The sequence below is a fragment of the Microcebus murinus genome, chromosome 3 (genome assembly GCF_040939455.1).
Source record: "Microcebus murinus isolate Inina chromosome 3, M.murinus_Inina_mat1.0, whole genome shotgun sequence".
Lineage (NCBI taxonomy): Eukaryota > Metazoa > Chordata > Mammalia > Primates > Cheirogaleidae > Microcebus > Microcebus murinus.
In genome coordinates this window covers 26,427,965-26,450,384 of record NC_134106.1, presented here as the reverse complement: position 1 = coordinate 26,450,384, position 22,420 = coordinate 26,427,965, and the positions used below count along the sequence as shown (strand labels likewise).

At 36.1% G+C, this 22,420-nt stretch overlaps 1 protein-coding gene across 1 annotated transcript in view; it reads right to left on the bottom strand.

The window, feature by feature from the left end:
* The window catches only part of TTC27 (tetratricopeptide repeat domain 27), a 148,884-nt gene that overhangs the window by 16,144 nt on the left and 110,320 nt on the right, over nucleotides 1-22,420 (bottom strand). Inside the window, exons 14-16 of the mRNA XM_012788392.2 lie at nucleotides 18,917-19,015; nucleotides 17,142-17,194; nucleotides 12,969-13,134 (exon numbers count right to left, since the gene is read on the bottom strand). Of these exons, the coding sequence (XP_012643846.1) occupies nucleotides 12,969-13,134; nucleotides 17,142-17,194; nucleotides 18,917-19,015 (318 nt within the window). The remainder of the gene's footprint in view (nucleotides 1-12,968; nucleotides 13,135-17,141; nucleotides 17,195-18,916; nucleotides 19,016-22,420) is intronic.

The window sequence follows — 22,420 nt, the reverse complement described above, 5'->3', positions numbered from 1 at the left end:
TGGACTAAATATATTTCCTTTTTAGGAAAATTAAATTTTTTCTTAATTTGTATCGAATTCATTCTTTCCCTAATGTGAAAATAGTTTTATTGTTAATTTTCATTATGAACTAACACACGTTGCTAGCTCCTTCTTCTGCACCCCAACCTCATACTTTGCTTGGAAGAAAGAGGGAGTTGATGGATCAGAGAAAGTAACAGTAGACACATGGGGAGACAGAAGCTGGCTGGGTCCTGGTATAGTGAACAGTAGCCCAGGGTGGAAAAGTGCTAGGTGCCAAGGGCTGAGAAAAGCATTTTGATTGTAGGCTTTTTTTCTTCCACATACTACTCTACATGTTATCTGCCATCAGCATGGAGAGACTGAGACACAGCAGTGCTAGCTCAGTGCCAGCCAGGACTATGCGGGCACGTTGGGGCAGAGGGCATGGCTAGGGTGGGGAGCAGATAGCACAGGCTCAGGCAGCCTGGACCTGAGAGTCCCTCCCCCCTGCCCTCCACATGCTGAGGTTAGATGACTACTCAGGAAGATGAGCACTGGAAAAAGAGCAGTGCCTGGCAGAGATAAGGAGGGCTCTTGAGGAGCCAGACCACTTGGTGGTGGTCAGAGGTGGCAGTGGCAAAGTATACCCAATGGGTGAGTTTCTTATATCGCCCAAATTCACCAGAAAGGCTACAAATTAGAGCTTAAACTTTAGCCTTTCCCACAAAGTACACATTATCAAATTGCCAACATCCCCAAGGAAGTATGAAACAGCAGAGAAAATATTAAAACATTCCAAAATTGTAACCACAATAAACTAAACAAATTGAACAGCCTATGTGAAAAAGAGTTAAGAGGTCATGTGCAGGAAATCTTTTAACTTGTTTTCATAATATGTATTTTCAGGAAGAGAAGAGAGAAAACCAAGGCAATGAATGCGATCTCTTGGGTAGCAGTGTATGAGGGGAAGAAAAGAAGAGGACTGAGCCTTCCATCGCATTGAAACGGAAAAATGTAGATGAGTCTGCAAAGGAGATTTTAGGAAGCAGCAGCAGGTGAGGTAAGAAATGTGGAATCCTGGAAGTCAAGTGAAGAAAGCGTTTCAAGAAGAATGCAGAGAGCAACACTGTTTGATATTGCCGGTGGGCTGAGGAACCCAACTGTCCACTGGATGTGGCAATACAGACCTTGAAGATTGTACTTTCAGTGGATTCCTGGGGATGAAGCCCAAATGGCATGGGTTCCAAAGAGGGTGGGAGGAGAGAAAGTGGAGATAATGTGGGAAGATGCCTCTCCTGCTATAAAGAGCAGCACAGAAATGGAGTGGTAAGTGGTCGTGGGGGAGTGAGATTTTTTTATTTGTGGCAAAATTATTCATACGTAGTTTTAAAACACCGATAACGTTCACAAACTAGCGCAATAGATAAATGCATTCAGTGATATTTTCCCATTTGTATTGTAAAAAATTATAGATGTAAATTTTAACCCAAGGTGATTACAAGGAAAGCCCCACTTGCTTTTTTTAATCTGAAAACTAAGTCTGATAGTCTACTCCAAAGATGATTCTTTAGTCTGTGCTTTTTTCTTGGGGTTCTGGACACTTGTCGATCTAACGAGAGTTTTGATCCCTCTTCCTAGAATATGTACATATCCACATGCACAAATCTTTTCATGGTATTTCAGGTAGTATCACATTCTCCTGAAGCCTAATAATAGACCCTTCTTAGAAATCCCAATTTGTCCATCATGACCTGGGATTTCACACTTGTCTCTCCATACTACATGTCTCTCTTATGAAAAATTTTATTAGTTCTCTATCAATTCTCTTCCTATTCTATCTCTTGTCACTTCCAGATGCCCAAATCTCTGCTAATGGCAGGACCTTAATAGTGGAGGCCTTCCCTTGAGGCACCTCTGTGCATGTGGCCTCTGCTACCACTGAAAGTTCCTAATGAGGTGTTGGATGCAGTACCTTCCTTATCAATACCACTATTCCCAATGCTACTGCTACAGCTGTCTTCTCCCTGCAAGGGAAGCATGAAAGCTGTAGTAGGTTGAATAGTGTCCCCCCAAAATTCACATCCACTTAGAACCTCAGAATTTGACTTTATTCGGAAATAGGGTCTTTGCAGATGTAATTAGCTAAGATGAGGTCATACTGGACTAGGGTTGGCCTAATTCCAATTACTTCTTTCTTATAAGAAGAGGAGAGAACACACAGAGACACACAGAGGAGGAGGAGGTGAAGGTGGAGGGAGAGGTTGGAGTTAGGCTGCCCCAAGCCAAGGAACTCCGGGAGCCACAAGGAGCTGGAAGAGACAAAGAAGGATCTTCCTAGAGTCTTCAGGGGGACATGGCTGAGTCAACACCTTGACTTTGAACTTCTGGCCAACAGAACTCAATAGAGAGAATAAATTTCTGCTGTTTTAAGACACCAAGTTTGTAGTAATTTGTTACAGTGACCTAGAAAATGAATAAAGCATTTTTAAGTAAAAAGACCATGACAACATTTAAATAACAGTCCCTAACCTTTTTGGCACCAGGGACCAGTTTCATGCAAGACAATTTTTCCGGTGAGAGGGCAGCAGAGCTCTGTGGCCTGGTCTCTAACAGGCCATGGACTGGTACCAGTCCCGGAGGTTGGGGACTGCAAATTTCAAACATTGAAACAAACTCCCCCCAGGGCACTCATCTGGCTTCTAGTAGTCATCTTGCCATTTCAGTTCAGGAAGCAATCAACAAATGAATGTCACTGTCACAGCCTATCTCTATTATGGTTAGTGACCTCCAGTCTCTCACTCACCCATCCGAAGTTGTCATTTCCCCATGTGTAGATGTTTTAAGTACCAAATCTCTTAATCTTTTCCTTAATGGAGTATGGCTTTTTGTCATGATAAAAAAATCTTTTCTCCATCCCCAAGCCGATAAAAATGTCATCTTATTTGAGTGCTTTTATGATTTCACTTTTTCAGTAATGATGATGATGATGATGGCAGCTATATTTAAATAGCACTTGTATTTGCCAACCACTATTGTAGCCCTTTACATATATTAACTCACTTAATCTCATAATAATCTGTTAACTCATTTAATCCTCACAACAATCCTGTGAGGCAGGTACTATTATCATCCCCATTTTATGAAACTGAGGCAAAGAATGGGTAAGTAACTTGCTCAAGTTCACATAACTAGTGACTGGGTAAAATGGGATGCAAACCCAGGCTAACACCAGAGTATACGCTGACAACGCTGTTTCTCAAGGAATTCCAATTTAAATATTTTATCCATCTGAATTAATTTTGGTTTAAAGCTTTTGGTCCTAAATGTTTGGCCAACCATTCCAATACATATTAAATATTCTATTTTTATCCCACAGATATAAAATACCATTATTATCATGTACTAAATCCTCATTCTTACTTGAATCTGTTTCTGAATTCTCTATTCTGTTCCATTTCATTCCTGTAACAGATGTTAACTCTTTATATAATAGGGATATTATTAGCTTCTTATCATTCCTATTTGTTACAAATATTTTGTCACATATTTTTTTAATGTGGTCATAAAAATTCCTTCCAGTTTTCTTTTACTGCTTCAGAGTTCAAGAAATTTGATAAGTATCTACTTCTAGTCTTAATTTTTCTGTGAGATAAAAAAATATTTAGCATAGATTTAGTCTATTTGCAGTTCATTTGGTGTATCATAAAATAATCTGAATAAATTTTTTAAGCCTAGATGCTTAGAGAGAGTTTTTTCCCCTATGTTAAAAATTGTACTAAAATACATACATATAACTTCTAATTTACCATCTTAACCATTTTTAAGTGTACAGTTCACTGGTGTTAGATTAATAATGTTGTACAGCTATCACCAGCAACCATCTCCAGACCTCTTTTCATCTAATAAAGCTGAAACTCTATCCCATTAAACAATAACTTACCATCCCTTCTCTTCCCAGGTCCAGCCACCATTCTACTTTTTGTCCCTATGATTTTGATGACTCTAAGTACCTCATATAAGTAGAATCACACAGTATTTTTCCTTTTGTGACCAGCTTATTTCACTTAGTGTAATGTCCTACAGGTTCATTCATGTTGGAAAAGGTACCAGAATTTCCTATCTTTTTAAAGCTATGTAATATTCCATTGTATGTATAGAGCACATTTTGCTTATCCATTCATCTGTAGATGGACACTTGGATTGCTTCCCTGTTTTAGCTATTGTGAATAATGAATGTTTTATGAATGTAGCAAGGTCTCTTTGAGACCTTGCTTTAAATTCTTTTGGTTGTATACCCAGAAGTAGAATTGCTGGACCATATGGTGTTTATTTTCATATTGTTTAACAACTGCCATACTGTTTTCCATAGCAACTGTACCATTTCACATTCCCACCAACAGTACACAAGGCTTCCGAATTCTCCACATCCTTGCCAACATTTTTTATTTTCTGGTTTTTTGACAGCGCTCCTGATGGGTGTGAGGTGGTATCTTGTTTGATTTGCATTTCCTTAATCATTAGTGATGTTGACTTTCATCTCCTTGGTTAACTTCATTCCAAAGTATTTTATTTTTTTCATGCTATTGTAAACGGAACTGTCATAATTTCCTGTTTGGATTGTTCATTGTTAGTATATAGAAATGCAACAAATGTTTGTGTGTTGATTTTGTATCTTGCTACCTTGGCTGAATTCATTTATTAGTTCTAACAGCTTTTTTGTTGAATCTTTAGTATTTTCTACACATAAATCATATCATCTGCAAAGAAATAGCTTTATTATTTCTTATCAATTTGGATGCCATTTATTTCTTTTCCTTGTCTAATTGATCTGTCTTGAACTTCCAGTATTGTGTTGAAAAGAAGTAAAAATGGGAATTTTTGTCTTGTCCCTGATCTTAGAAAAAAAGTTTTCAGTCTTTCATTATTGAGTATGATGTTTGTTGTGGGTTTTTTGTACATGACTTTTATTATGTTGAGGTAGTTTCCTTCTATTCCTACTTAGTTGAGTGTTTCTATCAGGAAAGCATGTTGAATTTTGTTGCTTTTTCTGCATCAATTAAGATACTTGAGTTTTTTCTTGCATTTTGTTAATGTGGTGTGTTATGTTGATTGATTTTCATATGTTGACCCATCCTCACATTCCAGAAATAAATCCTAATTGGTCATGGTATAGAATCCTTTTAATATGCTGCTGAATCAATTTGCTAGTATTTTGCTGAGGATTTTTGCATTAATGCTTATAAGAGTTTGGTCTAAAGTTTTCTTTTCTTGTAGTGTCTCTGTCTGGCTTTGGTTAACAGGGTAACAATGGCCTCAAAGAATGTGTTAGGAGGTGTTCTCTCCCCTTCAGTTTTTTTGAGAAGTGTCAGAAGGATTGGTGTTACTTTTTCTTTAAACGTTTGATAGAATTCACCAATGAATCCATCAGATTCAGGGCTTTTCTTTATTGACTGATTTTTTATCACTGATTCAATCTCCTTAGTAGTTACAGATCTATTCAGATCGGCTATTTCTTTATGATTTAGTCTTGGTAGGTTTTGGGTTTCTAGAAATTTGTCTATTTCATCTAGGCTATTCAATTTCTTGGCATATAATTTTTCATAGTACTCTCTTATTATTTTTTATTTTTGTAGAATCAGTAGCAATACCCTTGTTTTCATTTCCGAATTCAGCAATTTGAGTATTCTCTCTTTTTTACTTAGTCCATCTAACTAAGGTTTGTCATTTTGTTAATCTTTTCAAAAAGCCAGTTTTTAATTTCATTGATTTTTCTCTAGGTTTGGGTTAAGTTTGTTCTTTTACGAGTTCCTTAAGTTGTAAAGTTAGCCTGTTGACTTGAAATCTTTCTTGTGTTTTAATGTAAGATTTTATAGCTATAAATTTCCCCCTTAGCAATGCTTCTGCTGTGTCTCTTAAGTTTTGGTTTGTTGTATTTTCATTTTCATGTCTCTATATTTTCTAATTTCTCTTGTGATTTCTTATTTGATCCACTGATTATTTAAGACTGTTGTTTAACTTCCACAATTTTGTTAATTTTCTAGTTTTACTTTTACTGATTGCTAACTTCATCCTGTGGTGGCCAAATACTTCATATGATATTACTCTTTTTAAATCTATTGAGACTTACTTTGTGGCCTAAATTATGGTCTCGCCTAGAAAATGTCCCATGTGCACTTGAGAAGAATGTATATGTTGCTGTTGGGCAGAATGTTCTGTGTATGTCTGTTATAAAATTCAATTACATACAAAATCTCTGCTCCTTTAGCAGCTTCATACCCACCCTTTTGGTTGTTGGTGTCGCAAAATTGTATCCTTATACATTTTGTACCCAACAACATAAGCTAATAGATTTTAATGCATTAGTCTCTTAAATAGAAAATAAAATGTAGAGTTACAAACCAAAGTTATGATAATACTAGCTCTTAGACTAAAAATAGTTTTTTAAATGTATTAGTCTCTTAAGTCATGTAGAAAATAAAGAGTTAAAAAACATTTGACAATAATACTAGCTTTTATAATTGCCCATGTATTTACCTTTAATGAGATCTTTCTTTCTTTGTATAGCTTAGAGTTACTGTCTAGTGTCTTTTCATTTCACTCGGCAGTACTCCCTGTGCATTTCTTTTTTTTTTTTTTTTTTTTTGTGACAGAGTCTCACTTTGTTGTCCAGGCTAGAGTGAGTGCCGTGGCGTCAGCCTAGCTCACAGCAATCTCAAACTCCTGGGCTTGAGTGATCCTTCTGCCTCAGCCTCCCGAGTAGCTGGGACTACAGGCATGCGCCACCATGCCCGGCTAATTTATATATATATATATATCAGTTGGCCAATTAATTTCTTTCTATTTATAGTAGAGACGGGGTCTCGCTCTTGCTCAGGCTGGTTTTTGAACTCCTGACCTTGAGCAATCCGCCCGCCTCGGCCTCCCAAGAGCTAGGATTACAGGCGTGAGCCACAGTGCCCGGCCCTCCCTGTGCATTTCTTGCAGGGCAGGTCTAGGAATGCCTTAATCTCTCCCTCACTTTTGAAGGGCAGTTTTGCCAGATATAGGAACCTTAGTTGACAGGCTTTTTTTTTTCCTTTTAGCACTTTGAATTTATCAGCCCATTGCTTTCTGGCCTCTAAAATTTATAATGAGAAATCTGCTGATAATCTTACCGAAGATCCTTTGTATGTGATGAGAGATCTCATTTTAATCTGTAAACAACTCTGTTGTCCCTCATATCCTACCCAAACCAATGCCATGTCATTGAGTCCATGTAATGGCCTATAAATCCCTTACCCACACCTCTAATTCGTTTAGGTGACACTGAACCTTGTTTCATTCTCTATACTAAACCTATTTTTACCTCTATCATGGACCATGCTTAGGGATGCAGCAAGCAGAGGATGACTGGGGAACCAACACTAGCCCCTGCAGAGTTGAATGCTTCTCACATGGAGGAGCAGCAATTCTAACATAAATGCTGTAGAATTTATTTTTATTTTTTATTTTTTATTTTATTATTATTTTTTTTAACATACCAAACATCTGTTTCAAAATGCTGTAGAATTTATACAAAGAGAAAATCATAACTATTCTCTTCCTCCAACACTAACCTTAAAGTCCTTGGCCAAGTCTCACTGAAATCTTGGCCTAAAGTACAAGGTGGTGGCCCTTTGAATCCTGGAGGTCCTCATAGCAGGAAAGAATAAGATTGTCTTGGGACTCATTACAAAAACTTCCAGGAGGGCTCCAGGCCAGGAATGAAGCAATTTCCCACCTTCCCTGCTTGGCTAACTCCCTGCTCTACTTGGAGCTCTCTAAGTACTTACTCTGTTTCCTGGTCTGATAACCCTAATCCTTGGCTTCCCCAAACCTCAGTTATCAGAGAGACAGAAAGGCAGTTTAGCATTTTCTCTTTTACTCATTCAGAATAAATAAATAAATAAATAAATTCTTAGAATATGGAAAGAGCTTTAGGTTAAATAGGCCAGACTTCACACCTTAGCTTTACTACTTGTTAGCTATAAGAAATCAGCCTTATTAGTTTACTTTGTGGAGCTTTAGGTACCTCAGGAGTTAAAGGGAGATAATACTTATTCTCCAAAGCTATACTCTGTGTAAAACATATCCATCCCTTTACTCTTTACTTTCTCCTCTTTACTTTCAATATTTTTAATACTCAGCCACCATATGTTCCAGGGCTTCAATTTGGTTGGCAACCTGCCCCACTGCATATCAACCACCACATTTTCTTGTCCTCAAAGAAAATATAAACAGAAATCCACACAAAAAACAACATCAATATATAAGAATACATATTGTATGATTCTATTTATACGATATTCAAGGAAAAACAAAGCTGTGCTGACAGAAATCAGAGATGGGGTAAAGGGTGGTAGTTCAATTGATTGGAAAGGGGCATAAAGAACTTCCTGTGATGATGAAAATGTTCCATAACTATTTGGGGTGGTTACATAAGAATATATAATTGTCAAAACACATCAAACTAACACTTAAGATAACTAACACAGAATGGGGGGAAATATTTGCAAAGCATATGTCTGATAAGGGGTTAATATCCAAAATAAATGGGAACTCAAACAATTCAATAGCAAGAAACAACCCGATTAAAAGGTGGGTGAAGGACTTGAACAGACATTTCTCAAAAGAAGCCATAAAAAATCCAACAGATCCATGAAAAAGTGCTCACTAATCATTAGGGAAATGCAAATTAAAACCATGAGATAATCACATCACATCTACTAGAATGGCTATTATCAAAAAGATGAAAGATAAGTGTTCGGAGGGTACAGGAAAAGGGAACTCTTGTACATTGTTGGTAGCAATGTAAATTAGTATAGCTATTACGAAAATGGTATGGAAAGTCCTCAGCAAACTAAAAATAGAACTACTATCTGATCCAGCAGTCCTGCTTCTGCATATATATCCAAAGGAACTGATATCACTATGTTGAAGAGATATCTGTACTTCCATGTTCACTGCAGCATTATTCACAATACCCAAGATATGGAATCAACCTAAGTGTTCATCAATGACAGAAGAATAGGTAAAGAATATGTGGAATATATATATACACACACACAATGGAATACTCTTTTGTCTTTTGAAAGAAGGAAATTCTGATATTCAAGACAGTGTGGATGAACCTGTGGACATTATGCTAAGTGAAATAAGCCAGGCACAGAGAGACAAATACTGCATGATCTCGCTTACATGTGGAATCGAAAAAAGCTGAACTCATAGAAGTAGAGGACAGAATGACAGGTGTGGGGTGGGAGTGGGGTGGGGGTAATGAGAGTTGTTGGGTAAAAAGTACGAAGTTTCAGACAGAAGAAATAAATTTGAGATCTACTGCACAACAGAGTGACTACAGTAAAAAATAATGTATTGAATATTTCAAAATAAGGAAAATTTCAAATGTCTCGCCATAAAAATGATAGGTAAACAAGGTGATGGATATGCTAATTAGCCTGATCTAATCATTCCACATTGTATACATGTATCAAAATCACACTGTAGCCTATAAAAAGTATACAATTATTAATATGTCAACTAAAAGCACTATTTTTTGAAAAATTAAGACATGGAGAAAAAAGAAATAATGGTAAAGGTAGTATCCACTCATTCTCTAATTATAAATAATGGGGAAAAAACCAATAATCTGTAGCTAATTTACCCCATATCTGTATTAAAATGAGTATAAATTTATATGTTCTTACACATATACAAATTTAAGTGACAATAATCCATATCCATAAAGAAGTGGAAAAAGGATAGATAAAAAGAGAATTTTGAAGCAAATTAAAATAGAATGGGGTCAGGTAGTGTCTCACATAAGAATATCAGAGATTTTTTCAAAGACAACTGTTACTAAACATAAGGAGTCAAATTAAGTAAAATCTTTTTACCTACGATAAAAATACTCCAGACAATCTACCCATTGTGTCGATGCACACCGACCCATTGGAGTAAAGCCTGATGACACAAGTATGCCACGGAGCTCAACACGCCTGAGCCTATCACGAGCCATCATGGCTCCCTTTCAATGACAACTGAACCACCATAGAGTGATTCTGCCCATACCTGCCGGACACTAAACAGTGCCAGCAGAATTCTATGACACTTCTAAAGAGAGCCACTGCCAGGGCCTAGCACTAGGATAACTCTTTTTTGATATAAATACCAGAGTTATCTCCACTGGTATCTACCACTGTGATCACCAATAGATTATTTTAAATGTCACCTCTCTTGCCATACATTTATAGATACTCAAATACAGCAGTATTATCTAATAATCAGCAAGAATTGTTTTCATCCTGAGAGAGAATGAGACTCCTAAACTGGGAGGGGAGGGGAGAAAAAGGAAATTTAAGTAGAATTCTCCAATACTTTTTCAGCCATTATAATTGCAAGAGGTAAGAATGATCCAGGCTGAACTTATTATATTCTAAATCACCTTCAGTAAAGAAACTGCTTCATTTTTTTCTTGCCTTTCTTTTGGAATAATGAGTTATCAGGAAGATTTGGTATATTGATATACCTAAGTCAACTAAAATTGGCATTATCTTGATGACTTTATAACTCTTTATGATGCAGAAGTAACAGTTTTTCAAATCAATCTTTGATATAGTTAGTTCTTTAAAACAAGGGGGGTAAGACACATGTTAATACACACATTACAGAGTCAGACATAGCTTAGGATAGAATAAACCTATTCCATGCAGCTGTGGTGACAAATGAGCTAATATATGTAAAGTGGTTAGGATAGTTTTTGACACACAACAAACCATTGACAAATATTAGTTATTGTTATTTTAACAAAGCCCACTTTGACCTACTCTATGTATATGCTTTGGGAAGCAGGGGAGAATAAGTGAGAGATAAAATAGAAAAGCCCCCTTCCTTTCATGCTTACATACCATAACCCGCACCAGTCCATCTCTTATCTGGGGAGAAGGGCCTATACCTAGAAGGGCCTATACCTAGATTCTTTTTATTGGCACTCCTACTGCTGCCAAGCATGAAAGGATGATCAGGATTTTCTCAGGATCCCAAAGCCATCCTGATGAGCCAAGTGTTACTAATCCTTAGCAGATATGAAGGGTTACTGTGCATGAAAGTATAGATTTAACCCACAGTAGTGAGAGAGGAAATCCCACTGACATCAGAAAGAAAAGCAGATCACTAGAAACTGGAGGCACGTGACAGATAAATGGGATCAGACTGACCCAGGAAGCCAATTCTAAGACAATTTAAAAAGAGACAACACAGCCAGTCAGCAGCAGCACCAGTAGGATAGGAAAGCAGACTGACAACTTGGGGAATGCCCCTGCCCTGCTTATTAGAAGAAGGGGAGCTCCACACTCCTTTCTGACTTGGTGTATAAGCTTATTCAGCCTAGCCCTAAAGGACTCTTCGAAGGTCCCTTCTTGTTCTGACAGTGTGTGACTCTAAAGAATGCTGAAATTAAGCCAGCAGTAATAATGTCTAAATGAGAAGTGTTGGAGTTGAGTGTTTCATGTACATTTTTTGAATGTGAAAGAAAACAACAGAATTTATTTCAAGTGTAAGATGAAATATACTGCCAATGTAAATTATTCATAGTCCCCCTGAGATTTTAACAGGTTTCAGAAATTTTCCTTAGTAAAGAAAGATCTTCTTAAAAATCACAGTTGAAGGGAACAAGAGATAAGCACTGTCCTCAGCAGATGGCAATATACTCAGATCTGCCCAGAGTCGTTGCCAAGGGCAAAGTGCAGAAAAGAGAGGACTGTCTCAGTGGAGAATTTCCCTTGTGTGAACAGGACAAGCACTGCTCTGCCAGGAGATAGTGCAAGTAGATTTTCTAGAGCCCCCCCCCTTCTAAGATGCCTCCATTCATGTTTTAAGTGAGCTTTACACTGTAAAATTCAAGACCCTTCTTTCTATAATGAATGCTCAATGTATAATATTTAGAAGGAACCAAAAAAAAAAAGAAAGAAAGAAAGAAAGAAAAAGAGAAATCTTGTTCAATGTCCAGTAACTGGCAAAAGAGAGAGAAGAAAAAGAGAAGTAATTGAGTGAATGGCCTAGAACCTGAGCCTTAAAATAACTTGACAATTATATGGTTGGGCTTACAAGACCATGTACACAGTCGAGAGCTGGGGCTGAAGACAGGGCCCAGATAAGCTAAACTGAGAAGAACTGGGGCACAAATAATAAGTCATAAGAATGGTGAGATATTATCACATATTAGATATTATTTATGTTTTTGCACAATTTTAAATTTATCATTTGAAATAGCATATGTTGACTATTAAAAATAAAGTGTTAAATTTTCTAGCCCACTGACTTCATAATCCATAAGCTCCTGCATACCCCTTTGTACACTGTCTTCAACCACAATTAAACTCAAAACATCTTGTTTATTTAATCTTTTGGATGACAAACACAATGGCTTCAAATTTCTCATATTTTCCGAAAGGATAACTTCATTTAACCAAAAAGAGGACCATCTTAATAAACATTGTATAAAAAAGTTAGCCCTCCTTTCTATATTGTTTGTATCATCTGAAAGTATGCAGTATATGCTTGTTAAACGAATGAATAAATGAGTGTGAGATTTACCCCAGCTATTACAAATCGCAGAATACATTGAGATACACAAAGAAATAAGTAACACAAATGGCATTCTATTTAGTTTTTGCAAGCTGACTGTATGTATGTGTATATATACACACACACACACACACACATATATAAACACCACATCAGATTTTCATAAATGAGTCACAGTAACATTCAGTTTATGACTGTACAAACACATTTGATGTTGGAATGCCAGAATTCCATAACCAAAAATATGTGACTAGAGAAACAATTATTTTCTTATATTAATGTGTTTAACATAATTTTCTTGTGCATGTTCAAGGAAACAATTTATACCATATAATCAAGAATTAATATCAAACACAAACAGAAATAACAAAATATGAATATCCTACCTGAACATCTTTGTATTTGTCTCGTAAGTCCAAGAGCCGGTGATAAGCTTTAATAGCTTCTGAAAATTCCCCAACGTCAGTGCTGGTAAGAATATAGTTTTCCCAAATTTGCCAATGTTCGTAGTTACACTTGAGAGCTTCTTGTAAAGTTCTAAAAGCTTTTACTCTGTTGAAGGTCAAATTTTAAAGAGAACAATAGTAAACACTTTTTATCAGGCTAAACCACAGCTAAATGTATAAAATGCTAATATGTACGGTCATTCCTTAATTTTTCATTGTAATAAATAGAATTAGAGACCAAAATAATCCAAAAGCACCTCAAATTTCCATACAAAATTCAATGACAGACCATGTGGTACATATAGCATACATACAGAGATATTCCTTCCCTAATCTATTTACTGGTAACAAGGACATTATTTTCTAACTGGGTATCAATCCTAGTATCACCCCAGGAGAAGGCTCACTCAAGTTCCAGACTTGGAGTCAGAGTTCAAGTGCCAAGCAAGTTCAAGTGCAAACCTATAAGCAAAAAGTAGTAAGCATGGCAATAGTGAAGGGACCAGAGGTGAGAAGGTCAAAACAACAAACTCCTCATATATTCTAAATGATTATACAAACCAAAATTCTACAAACTGTGGGGAAAAAAACTATACTAGGAAGGACTGTCAACAACATTAACTAACAGGACATGAATTTACTAAAGATAAAATTAATTTTAAGGAATGATCTATCAAAGTATTTAAATAAATACATTAAATAAATATATTTGTTTAGAATACTGAAAGAGACAAAGAAATAATTTTCATTTAAAAGAAGCAGAAAATTGGGAAATAATAACATGTAAAAATGAAACAAGAACAAGGAGGTGTGAATAAAAACCAACTAGAAATTTTAGAACTGAAAGAGACATTAAAACAACAACAATAAAAAACCTCAACAGATGACAAAAACCAGACTGCATATAATCAAAGAGAAACTGGTGAACTGGAAGATAACAGTGAGGCATTTACATAGCATTCAGATTAAAAAATATAAGAGGCATAAAGAGACAGAGGCTCAAATATACATCTGATAGACATTCCAGAGTAAACAAATGCCATATACTGAAAAGACAATAGCTGAGTATTTTCTAGAATTGAACAAAGATCTAAAGTCTATGATCAAAAGTATATTTCACATACTGAACATTATAAAAAGTGATAAACCAACACCTAGACATAATGTGTAAAATTTAGGAAAGATATTCCTACAGCCTACAAAGGAATGACAAATAGAATACAGATATTTCATCAGCAACAAGATGACAGAAGACAATAGAATACGACTTTTAAGGTGCTGAGTGATAACAATTGTCAGTCTAAAATTCTATAACCATGTAAAGTTACCTCTGAAAAGTAAATGCAAAAATAAAACATTTTTAGATGTACAAATGCTAAGAGAGTTTATCACCTACTGACCATACCCAAAATAACTACCTAAAGGATCCCTTCTTGCAAAAATAAAGTAGAATTCAAAAAGAAAAAAAAAGGAAACATGTCCTTAAATTCAGCCATAAATTGTTTCTATAAGATTTTTTTTCTTTTTTTCCTTTTCCCTACACCACCCCATCACTACCTCCCATGTAACAGCAACTGCTTTCAACAGTGGTGGACTGAGACTCCCCAGTTCTCCCTTCCATAGCAGGGGTGGAGATGAAGTTGTCTTACTGGAAAAGAACTCAGCAAGCAGCAATCCATACTGTAAGAATTGTCCTTTTTCCTAGATGTCCTCCCACCTTCTAATCACAATTTCCTGGCTTCAAAATTGTTCAATGAATTCTTTTTTGGTAGCTTCTTTATAAGGTGCTTCATTTCAGGATTCACTTATCAAACCCACCATAATAGAGATTTTGCACTATGAAAGTCATATCCTGAAGATAGGAAATTTTCCCAAGGGGACTGGTAGGGATATGATATCTAAGAGAATCAGATCAAACAGTGAAAAGAACTCTTTAGTGAAGAATCTTGTAATGACAAAGGGATAAACACAGATAGTTTAATGGGCCATTTTAAGGCATGAATACGATGCTTTTGAGAGGAACAGTAATAATTTACCTCTGAAGTAACAATCTCATTAGCCACGACAGTAGTGGCAAAGGAAGGAAAGAGTAAAAAGGCAAGAATAAAGGAATGATTTAACTCTGACCTTACAACCCCACTTTTATACAAAAACCTATTCATGGAGCTGCAGGAAGGCAAGAAAGTATCAAAAAGGTTGAAAAACAATGTGCAAGAACCCCTAAGAGAGAAAGCAGAATTCCTAACATTACTGGGCCAGAAGACAAGGTAGAGTATCAAAAGTCTCACTACATACAAACTTATCTGGGTTACCAGAAAAACTCACTGAGATCATTCCAGAACTATGACAGGGATTTCCCCAGCCTGTTGCTTTAAACCAGAAAGGTCTCCAGTGAGTTTTAACACAATCAGTTGCAATCAAGAACATAATATTATCTTCTGTAGAGAATGGTAGAACAAACAGTACTTTATTCATGTAGTCTGTCATCCAAGAGCAGAGGATGCATTTCATGATCTCAATGTAATATGGATTTAATGATGTCTTCAGAACTATCATGTGATTCCGCAAAGAAAAATTAAATTAAATTTGAAAATAAGGCCAAATAAAAGTAGAAATACATTCTTCCTGTAATTGATTTATTAAAACTCTGGCAACAGAAGTTCTTGTCTCTTCCCTTTATTTCACTTTTTGTAGCCACTCAATAAGCCCAGTTGGTTGTCCCCTTTATAAATGGTTTGGCATCTGCCCCTTCTTTTTCTACTCTAGTTATCTCATCCCTGGATTGTTACAACAGCTGTCTCCTAACTGGTTTCCCAGCCTCCAGTTTCCTCTCTAGTCTGTCTCATACACTGCCACCAGATAAATCTTCCTAAAAGGCTTCTTTCTTCATGAAACTACCCCACCAAAATCTCTGGCTTCCTGTTATCAACAGGATAGTCTCAACTTGTTCGCTGGATAATCAAAGATATTGCAATCTGACCAGAGCCTACCTTTCCAACCTTACCTCTCACTGTAGATCTTGTATACTGTGTAGCTAGACTATTTTGCTTCCTATTTCCTAAAATACTGCATTCATTCCTGTTACTCTGCCTTTGGTCACATTATTTCCCTTGCCTAAGAGGCTTTCTCTGTCCCTTTCTATCCATCCTTCAAATTTCCAGTTGAGTCCAACATTCTCTCAGAAGTGTTTCTAAATTAGAAGCATAAGCCTTGTCTCCTCTGAGATCTTCACAGGACTAAATGAGTGTCTAGCACATAATAAGTGCTCTACAAATATCACCTACCATTACTATAGCCCTCTTTGTATTCTCACTTGATATTTACCACATATAGCTTATATTACTAATCAATTTTTTAATAATATGGCATATTTTATTTTTTAAACCCATATTTCCTGAAGACATTGGTTCATATTTATTTACATTTCTCAATAATGTCTAGCACAGAGCAAGCAATCCACAAAAATATCTGTCAATTGAGTAGACCAACTAAAGGCACCTTTGCTTTTGTCATTGTAATGAAATTTGGGACAAAAAACTTCAGTATCGAATAAAGATTTCAAGTAATATTTCTTATTTTATTGCATAGTAAATGTTTAAAGAAATAAACTGTATTTTAAAATTCAAATACAGGCTATACTGGGCTGGGCACAGTGGCTCACACCTGTAATCCCAGCGCTTTGGGAGGTGGACACAGGAGGATTGTTTGAGCCCAGGAGTTTGAAACCAGCCTGAGCAACACAGCAAGACCCCATCTCTCCAAAAAAAAAATTGGCTGGGTGTGGTGGCATGTGCCTGTAGTCCCAGCTACTGGGGAGGCTGAGCCAGGAGGAGTGCTTGAGCTCAGAAGTTCAAAGCTACAGTGAGCTATGATCATGCCACTGCATTCCAGCTTGGGTGACAGAGAGAAAGCCTGTCTCAAAAAAAAAAAAAAGAAAAAAGAAAAAAGAAAAAAGAAAAATAAACAAAAGGCCATATTAAGTCATTCTACCTCATATACATGTGTAAGAAAGGGAAAAAGAGTAAGGTACAATACTTCAATGTTCAGCTGGAGATCATCTCATTCATTTTTTTGGAAGCAAAGTTCTTCATATTTCTCTGATGTACTACTTACTTTTGTTTTAATCGTATATAGGAAGTTGATAAATTGTTCCAAGCCTCAGCATTCTGAAATGATAGAGAATTCAGTTATAGACTATTCTCATTTAGGTAAAAAATTTATAAAAAAGTCAAAAAGAAATAGTCAACCAAATCATATAACTATTATTGTACTGATGTGGAATTGTTAATATTTTATTTTCAAATTTAGATTTACAAAATAGTTGGATAATTCACAACATAATCTCTATACGACATAGATTTATTATAAATCCAAGGCAATGCAGAATATTGTTTTACCTATCTTAAAAGGCTTTGCTAGTCTACCATCATGCTTCTTCACCAGATAGGAGAAAAAAGAGTAACAATGCATTCTCCAGTGTTACTACCAAGTATTTCATCAAACATTTTTCTCTACCTATTCCTGTATCCAATGACAAAAATAAAGGTCTTACATAAATGTTGATTCTAATAAGAATGATGTGAATTATATTTGTTCCTCTTTCTTCTACTATTTATAAAATACATAGTTGTCAAGTTCCATATACATGATTCAAAAATTAAGTGACACTGGACCTCTATTTGCAGGCATGGCCAAGACTAACCCTCTCACCCTAAAAAGCTACAAATTTGACAAAATATAGTGAATAACTTTTTGAGAAGTTGGCCAACAGGCGGCACAGGAGTGTGACCCTAGAAAGCAGGAAAAAAACCTGAGGAGTCTGAACAATCAACCTAGACGTTTGTCTAGAGGCACTTTCAGGGCTGCAGCAAAGAGAGAGAGAAACTAAACAACGCACATCAAGACTTACTGAGATGAGAAAAAAGAAATCAGAGTTAAGGGCTGAAAAGGTAGCTGGAGTTTGCAGGACAAAATACCAGGGAAGAGATATCTGTGCAGCTTGGGGAGTGTGTCTGGAGAGAAATGGGGAGTGATTACTAAGAGGAGTTTCTTTATAGACTAATAAAAATGCTCTAAAATTGATTGTGGTCAAGGTTACACAACTCTGAATATACTAACAATCACTGAATTGTACAATTTAGATAGGTGAATTATATGGTATATAAATTATTATCTCAATAAAGCTGTTAAATATAAGACTACACACCAAAGAACTTTCTAGTAATGCAATTAGCATAGGCAGCACATTTTAGTGAATGACAAAATATATATGACACTGCTATACATTTTAGCAAAGTATCTTTTTAACTAAAAATTGTTTTATCAAAATTATTTCCTGGCCGGGCGCTGTGGCTCACGCCTGTAATCCTAGCTCTTGGGAGGCCGAGGCGGGCGGATTGCTCAAGGTCAGGAGTTCAAAACCAGCCTGAGCAAGAGCGAGACCCTGTCTCTACTATAAATAGAAAGAAATTAATTGGCCAACTGATATATATATATAAAATTAGCCGGGCATAGTGGCGCATGCCTGTAATCCCAGCTACTTGGGAGGCTGAGGCAGAAGGATCACTCGAGCCCAGGAGTTTGAGGTTGCTGTGAGCTAGGCTGACGCCATGGCACTCACTCTAGCCTGGACAACAAAGCGAGACTCTGTCTCAAAAAAAAAAAAAAAAAAAAAAAAAAAAAAATTATTTCCTAAAATGAAACCATGAATAATTTAGCTATTATGAGAAGAAACTTATTTCCAGATTTATAAAACCTATACCTGAAGGTGTGACCTTCCCTCAAATGTACACTTTCCTCCAACACAAAAGGAATTGCTGAACTACATAGTATAATTCAGATGGCATAGAGAATAAAGAGCTGAAATAAGGAAAGAAAACCAAACTTACATCAGGTTCTAGAGTCACACAACGCTGAAACGCCTTTGCTGAACCTCCATAGTCTTCCAAGGCCAAATACGCACAGCCTAGAGAAAACCATACCCCAAGCTGCAAAGACAAAAGTCAAAGTCATTCAAACACATAGATATATTTATAGGATGTAATCTGAAAATTATTTAAGATACTATCAACAAACATACTACTATAAAGAATTCAGAGCTATGTAATAAATACTTGCCTTACAGTTAGTTTGAATGTAGGAAATTTAGCAATGGAGAGTCATTTTTCCATATAATTTCCAAAGCCAACACTGAAAGCATGTGCAATGTCACTGCTTATCTTTTGCTGAGAAAGACTATACTTTTTGTTAACCAAACTCCTTAAATGTGATGGACAGCTCTGTTTATAAAACTTTATATTAGAGCCTGATATGATAAACCTGGGACTAATAAAACTTTTTTTTTTTTTTTTTTTTGAGACTGAGTCTTGCTCTGTCGTCCTGGTCAGAGAGCAATGGCATCATCATAGCTCACTGCAACCTCAAACTTCAGGGTTCAAGCTATCTTCCTGCCTCAGCCTCCCAAGTAGCTGGGACTACAGGTGTGTGCCACAACACTCGGCTAATTTTTCTATTTTCTGTAGAGACGGGGTCTTGCTCTTACTCAGGCTGGTCTCAAACTTCTGACCTCAAGCAATCTTCCTGCCTTGGCCTCCCAAAGTGCTAGGATTACAGGCATGAGCCACTGTGCCTGGCCTAATCAAACGTTTTTACTATCTACTATGTAAAAGGTAGTTGGCCTTCCATATCTGTGGGTTCTGCATCCATGGGTTCAATCAACTGCAAACTGAAATATTCAAGAAAAGAAAATGAATGGTTGCATCTACTGAACATGAACAACATAGTATAACGTCTATATAGCATTTACATGGTATTAGGTATTATAAGTAATCTAGAGATGGTTCAAAGCATATAGGAAGATGTGTATATGTTATATGCAAACACTACACCATTCTACATAGGAGATTTGAACATCCATGGATTTTGTATCTGAGAGGGCTTCTGGAAGCAATCTCTCATGCCTACTGAGGGACAGCCATATACAAAGTATCAGCAGATTGACAACTGATGGATGTATTACAACCTTAAGAGGACAAACTTATGCTTTCATCTTCAAATGACCACGAGTACTTCTGCAATTTAACCAAGAGCCAAACTACCTTAGCATATATCTACTTAGGCATGCCTGGAAATGGTTTAGAGAAAGTAGGCTCAGAATCTGGATTATCAAATAGTCATTCAAAATGTAAAGCCTGACTTAAGACGATATGATTTATAAACACAGAGATTTAGAAAACAGATAAAATAGGAAGTAGCTATTCAAATTACAAAAAAATTCTCTACATCACAAGGTTTCCTTAAAATTGGATAGCCCCTGCCAAAAGAGAGATAAAAATGATAAAAATTCAATGAAATTAGTCAGAAATGCAGCTATTACGAGTTATTTTCCTTCCAGACACAGTCAGTACAGCCAACTTTACAAGTAGATTGAAGTCTACTTTCTTACAGACTTCCAGTCCAAAGGCAGCCGGCCAGCTGATAGATTTGGTTGAACACTTCAGGGTGGGAAAGAAAACAAGGTGCTGTGTTATCTGTCCATAGCCTTCCACAGAGGCAGAGTAGGAGGCTGCTTCTAGGTCCCTCCTCCCTCAACCATTCCCACAAAACTTGTTCCATATGGCCAGCTGAGGCCTCCAAGTTCTTTAAGCAGATAAAGATTTTTAGTAATTAGAGATAAGGCTTAGAAAGCAAACGTCCTTGGGCAATTTAACACTTTGCCATGAATTCACAAGGGGCTATAAATAACTGCTATCAGGAACCTTTATGGAGAACAGATTTTGTTAGAGGGATAGGTAAGGCCTGAAAAGAGCCTGGCTGGCTGTGTGTCTGGTGCGAGGGGGGAGAAACAGAGGGACTAGGCTGAAACTAAAAGTTAGAAGTTCATTTTTCTGAATCATGGGACTTTCAGCAACTTAAAAATGAGCTCACTACTTTGCTTTCATCTGGTTATTTATAGAATCAAATGAAAAGAGCTTCAGTGCACCAAACCATTCAGTAGACATGATACATTCTGAGAGGACTTAAAGTCTGATGCTAGCATATAAAACAGAACAAGCTCTCTAACTTCCAACCAAGCAGAAAGTTCCAAAATCTGTGTATCATATTTCATCAATTCTAAGATATGTTTTTTTCACTATTTAACATCTTTGAAATAGAGACTCATCTTAAAAACCTATAGCTTGTCACTTTTATAGTCAACATTTTTTATATATACAAAGTAGTACTTAAAGGAGCCCCTTACAATTGATAGCATCTTAGATACAATGAATTATAGCAGCAAATTAACTTGGAATGAAGAATAGCTGATTCTGAGATTAAATCAAGAACAATGAAAATTGCCTTCGAGGTTCTCAAATGCATGTGCCCTGCTTATCTTCTGCATCAGGAAAGAACAAGTACTATTTCCCATATGTTATAAAAATAATGAGTGTAAATTCAAGATCTAAATAAAAAACTTCATTTTCTAATCCACCTGAAAAGATTTACAAAGACTGCAAATGTCCAAAATGGCAATTACTTTATATTTCTAAAACAAGCTGGTGATGAAACAAGCATTTTTTTAAGTTTTTAAAACCAGTTAATGTTTTGTAACTAGTGTCTTAAAACCAAAATGAATTTAATGAAAATCAGATGACTTAATATTATAAAGTATAATGGTTCCCTTTATTTTTACTCTTATTTTTGCAGTGTTTTAGTAACTTACATTTGAAGGAAAATCCTAAAATCATTGACTGCTAGATTTTATCTATTGATAACATAATTATAATGAGAGATGACCTTTGCACACACCCTAGTCTTGGAAATCATTCAATGGTTCTTTAAAAAAAAAACAACTCTAGAATCTTCTGATTGCTTGTGGCTGCCCCACTAAACCACGCATAGCTTGCTTCTTATTTGAGGTCCTCACAGTCTGGGAAACTAAGGAGAATATTTGGTGTCTCTTTTACTTTTTTCATTTTAATATATTAAACTATTACTAATAGTGATTGGCATCTTGGCTCAGAATGGTCATACTCTTTTAAGAACAGAACATTGTAAAAGAAAAACAAAATCAAAAGAACAAAAGAAGCCTCAAAAAACAAAACAAAACAAAAAAAAACCCCAAACCAAACCAGACCAACTGTTACAGGATTCCTCAAAATATAGTTATATATGCTTGAATACCAAGATCTCTATCCTCTAATTCAGTGCTATCAGATAGAAATACAATGCTAGTAGCCTCAGTATGCTTTCTAGTAGCCACATTCTAAGAACTAAAAAGGAATGGGTAAAATTTAATAACATTTTAATTAACTCTATATATCCAATATGTGATTATTTCAACATGTTATTGATATATAAAATTGAGATATTTTATATTCTTTTTTTCACACTAAGTCCTTGAAATCTGGTGG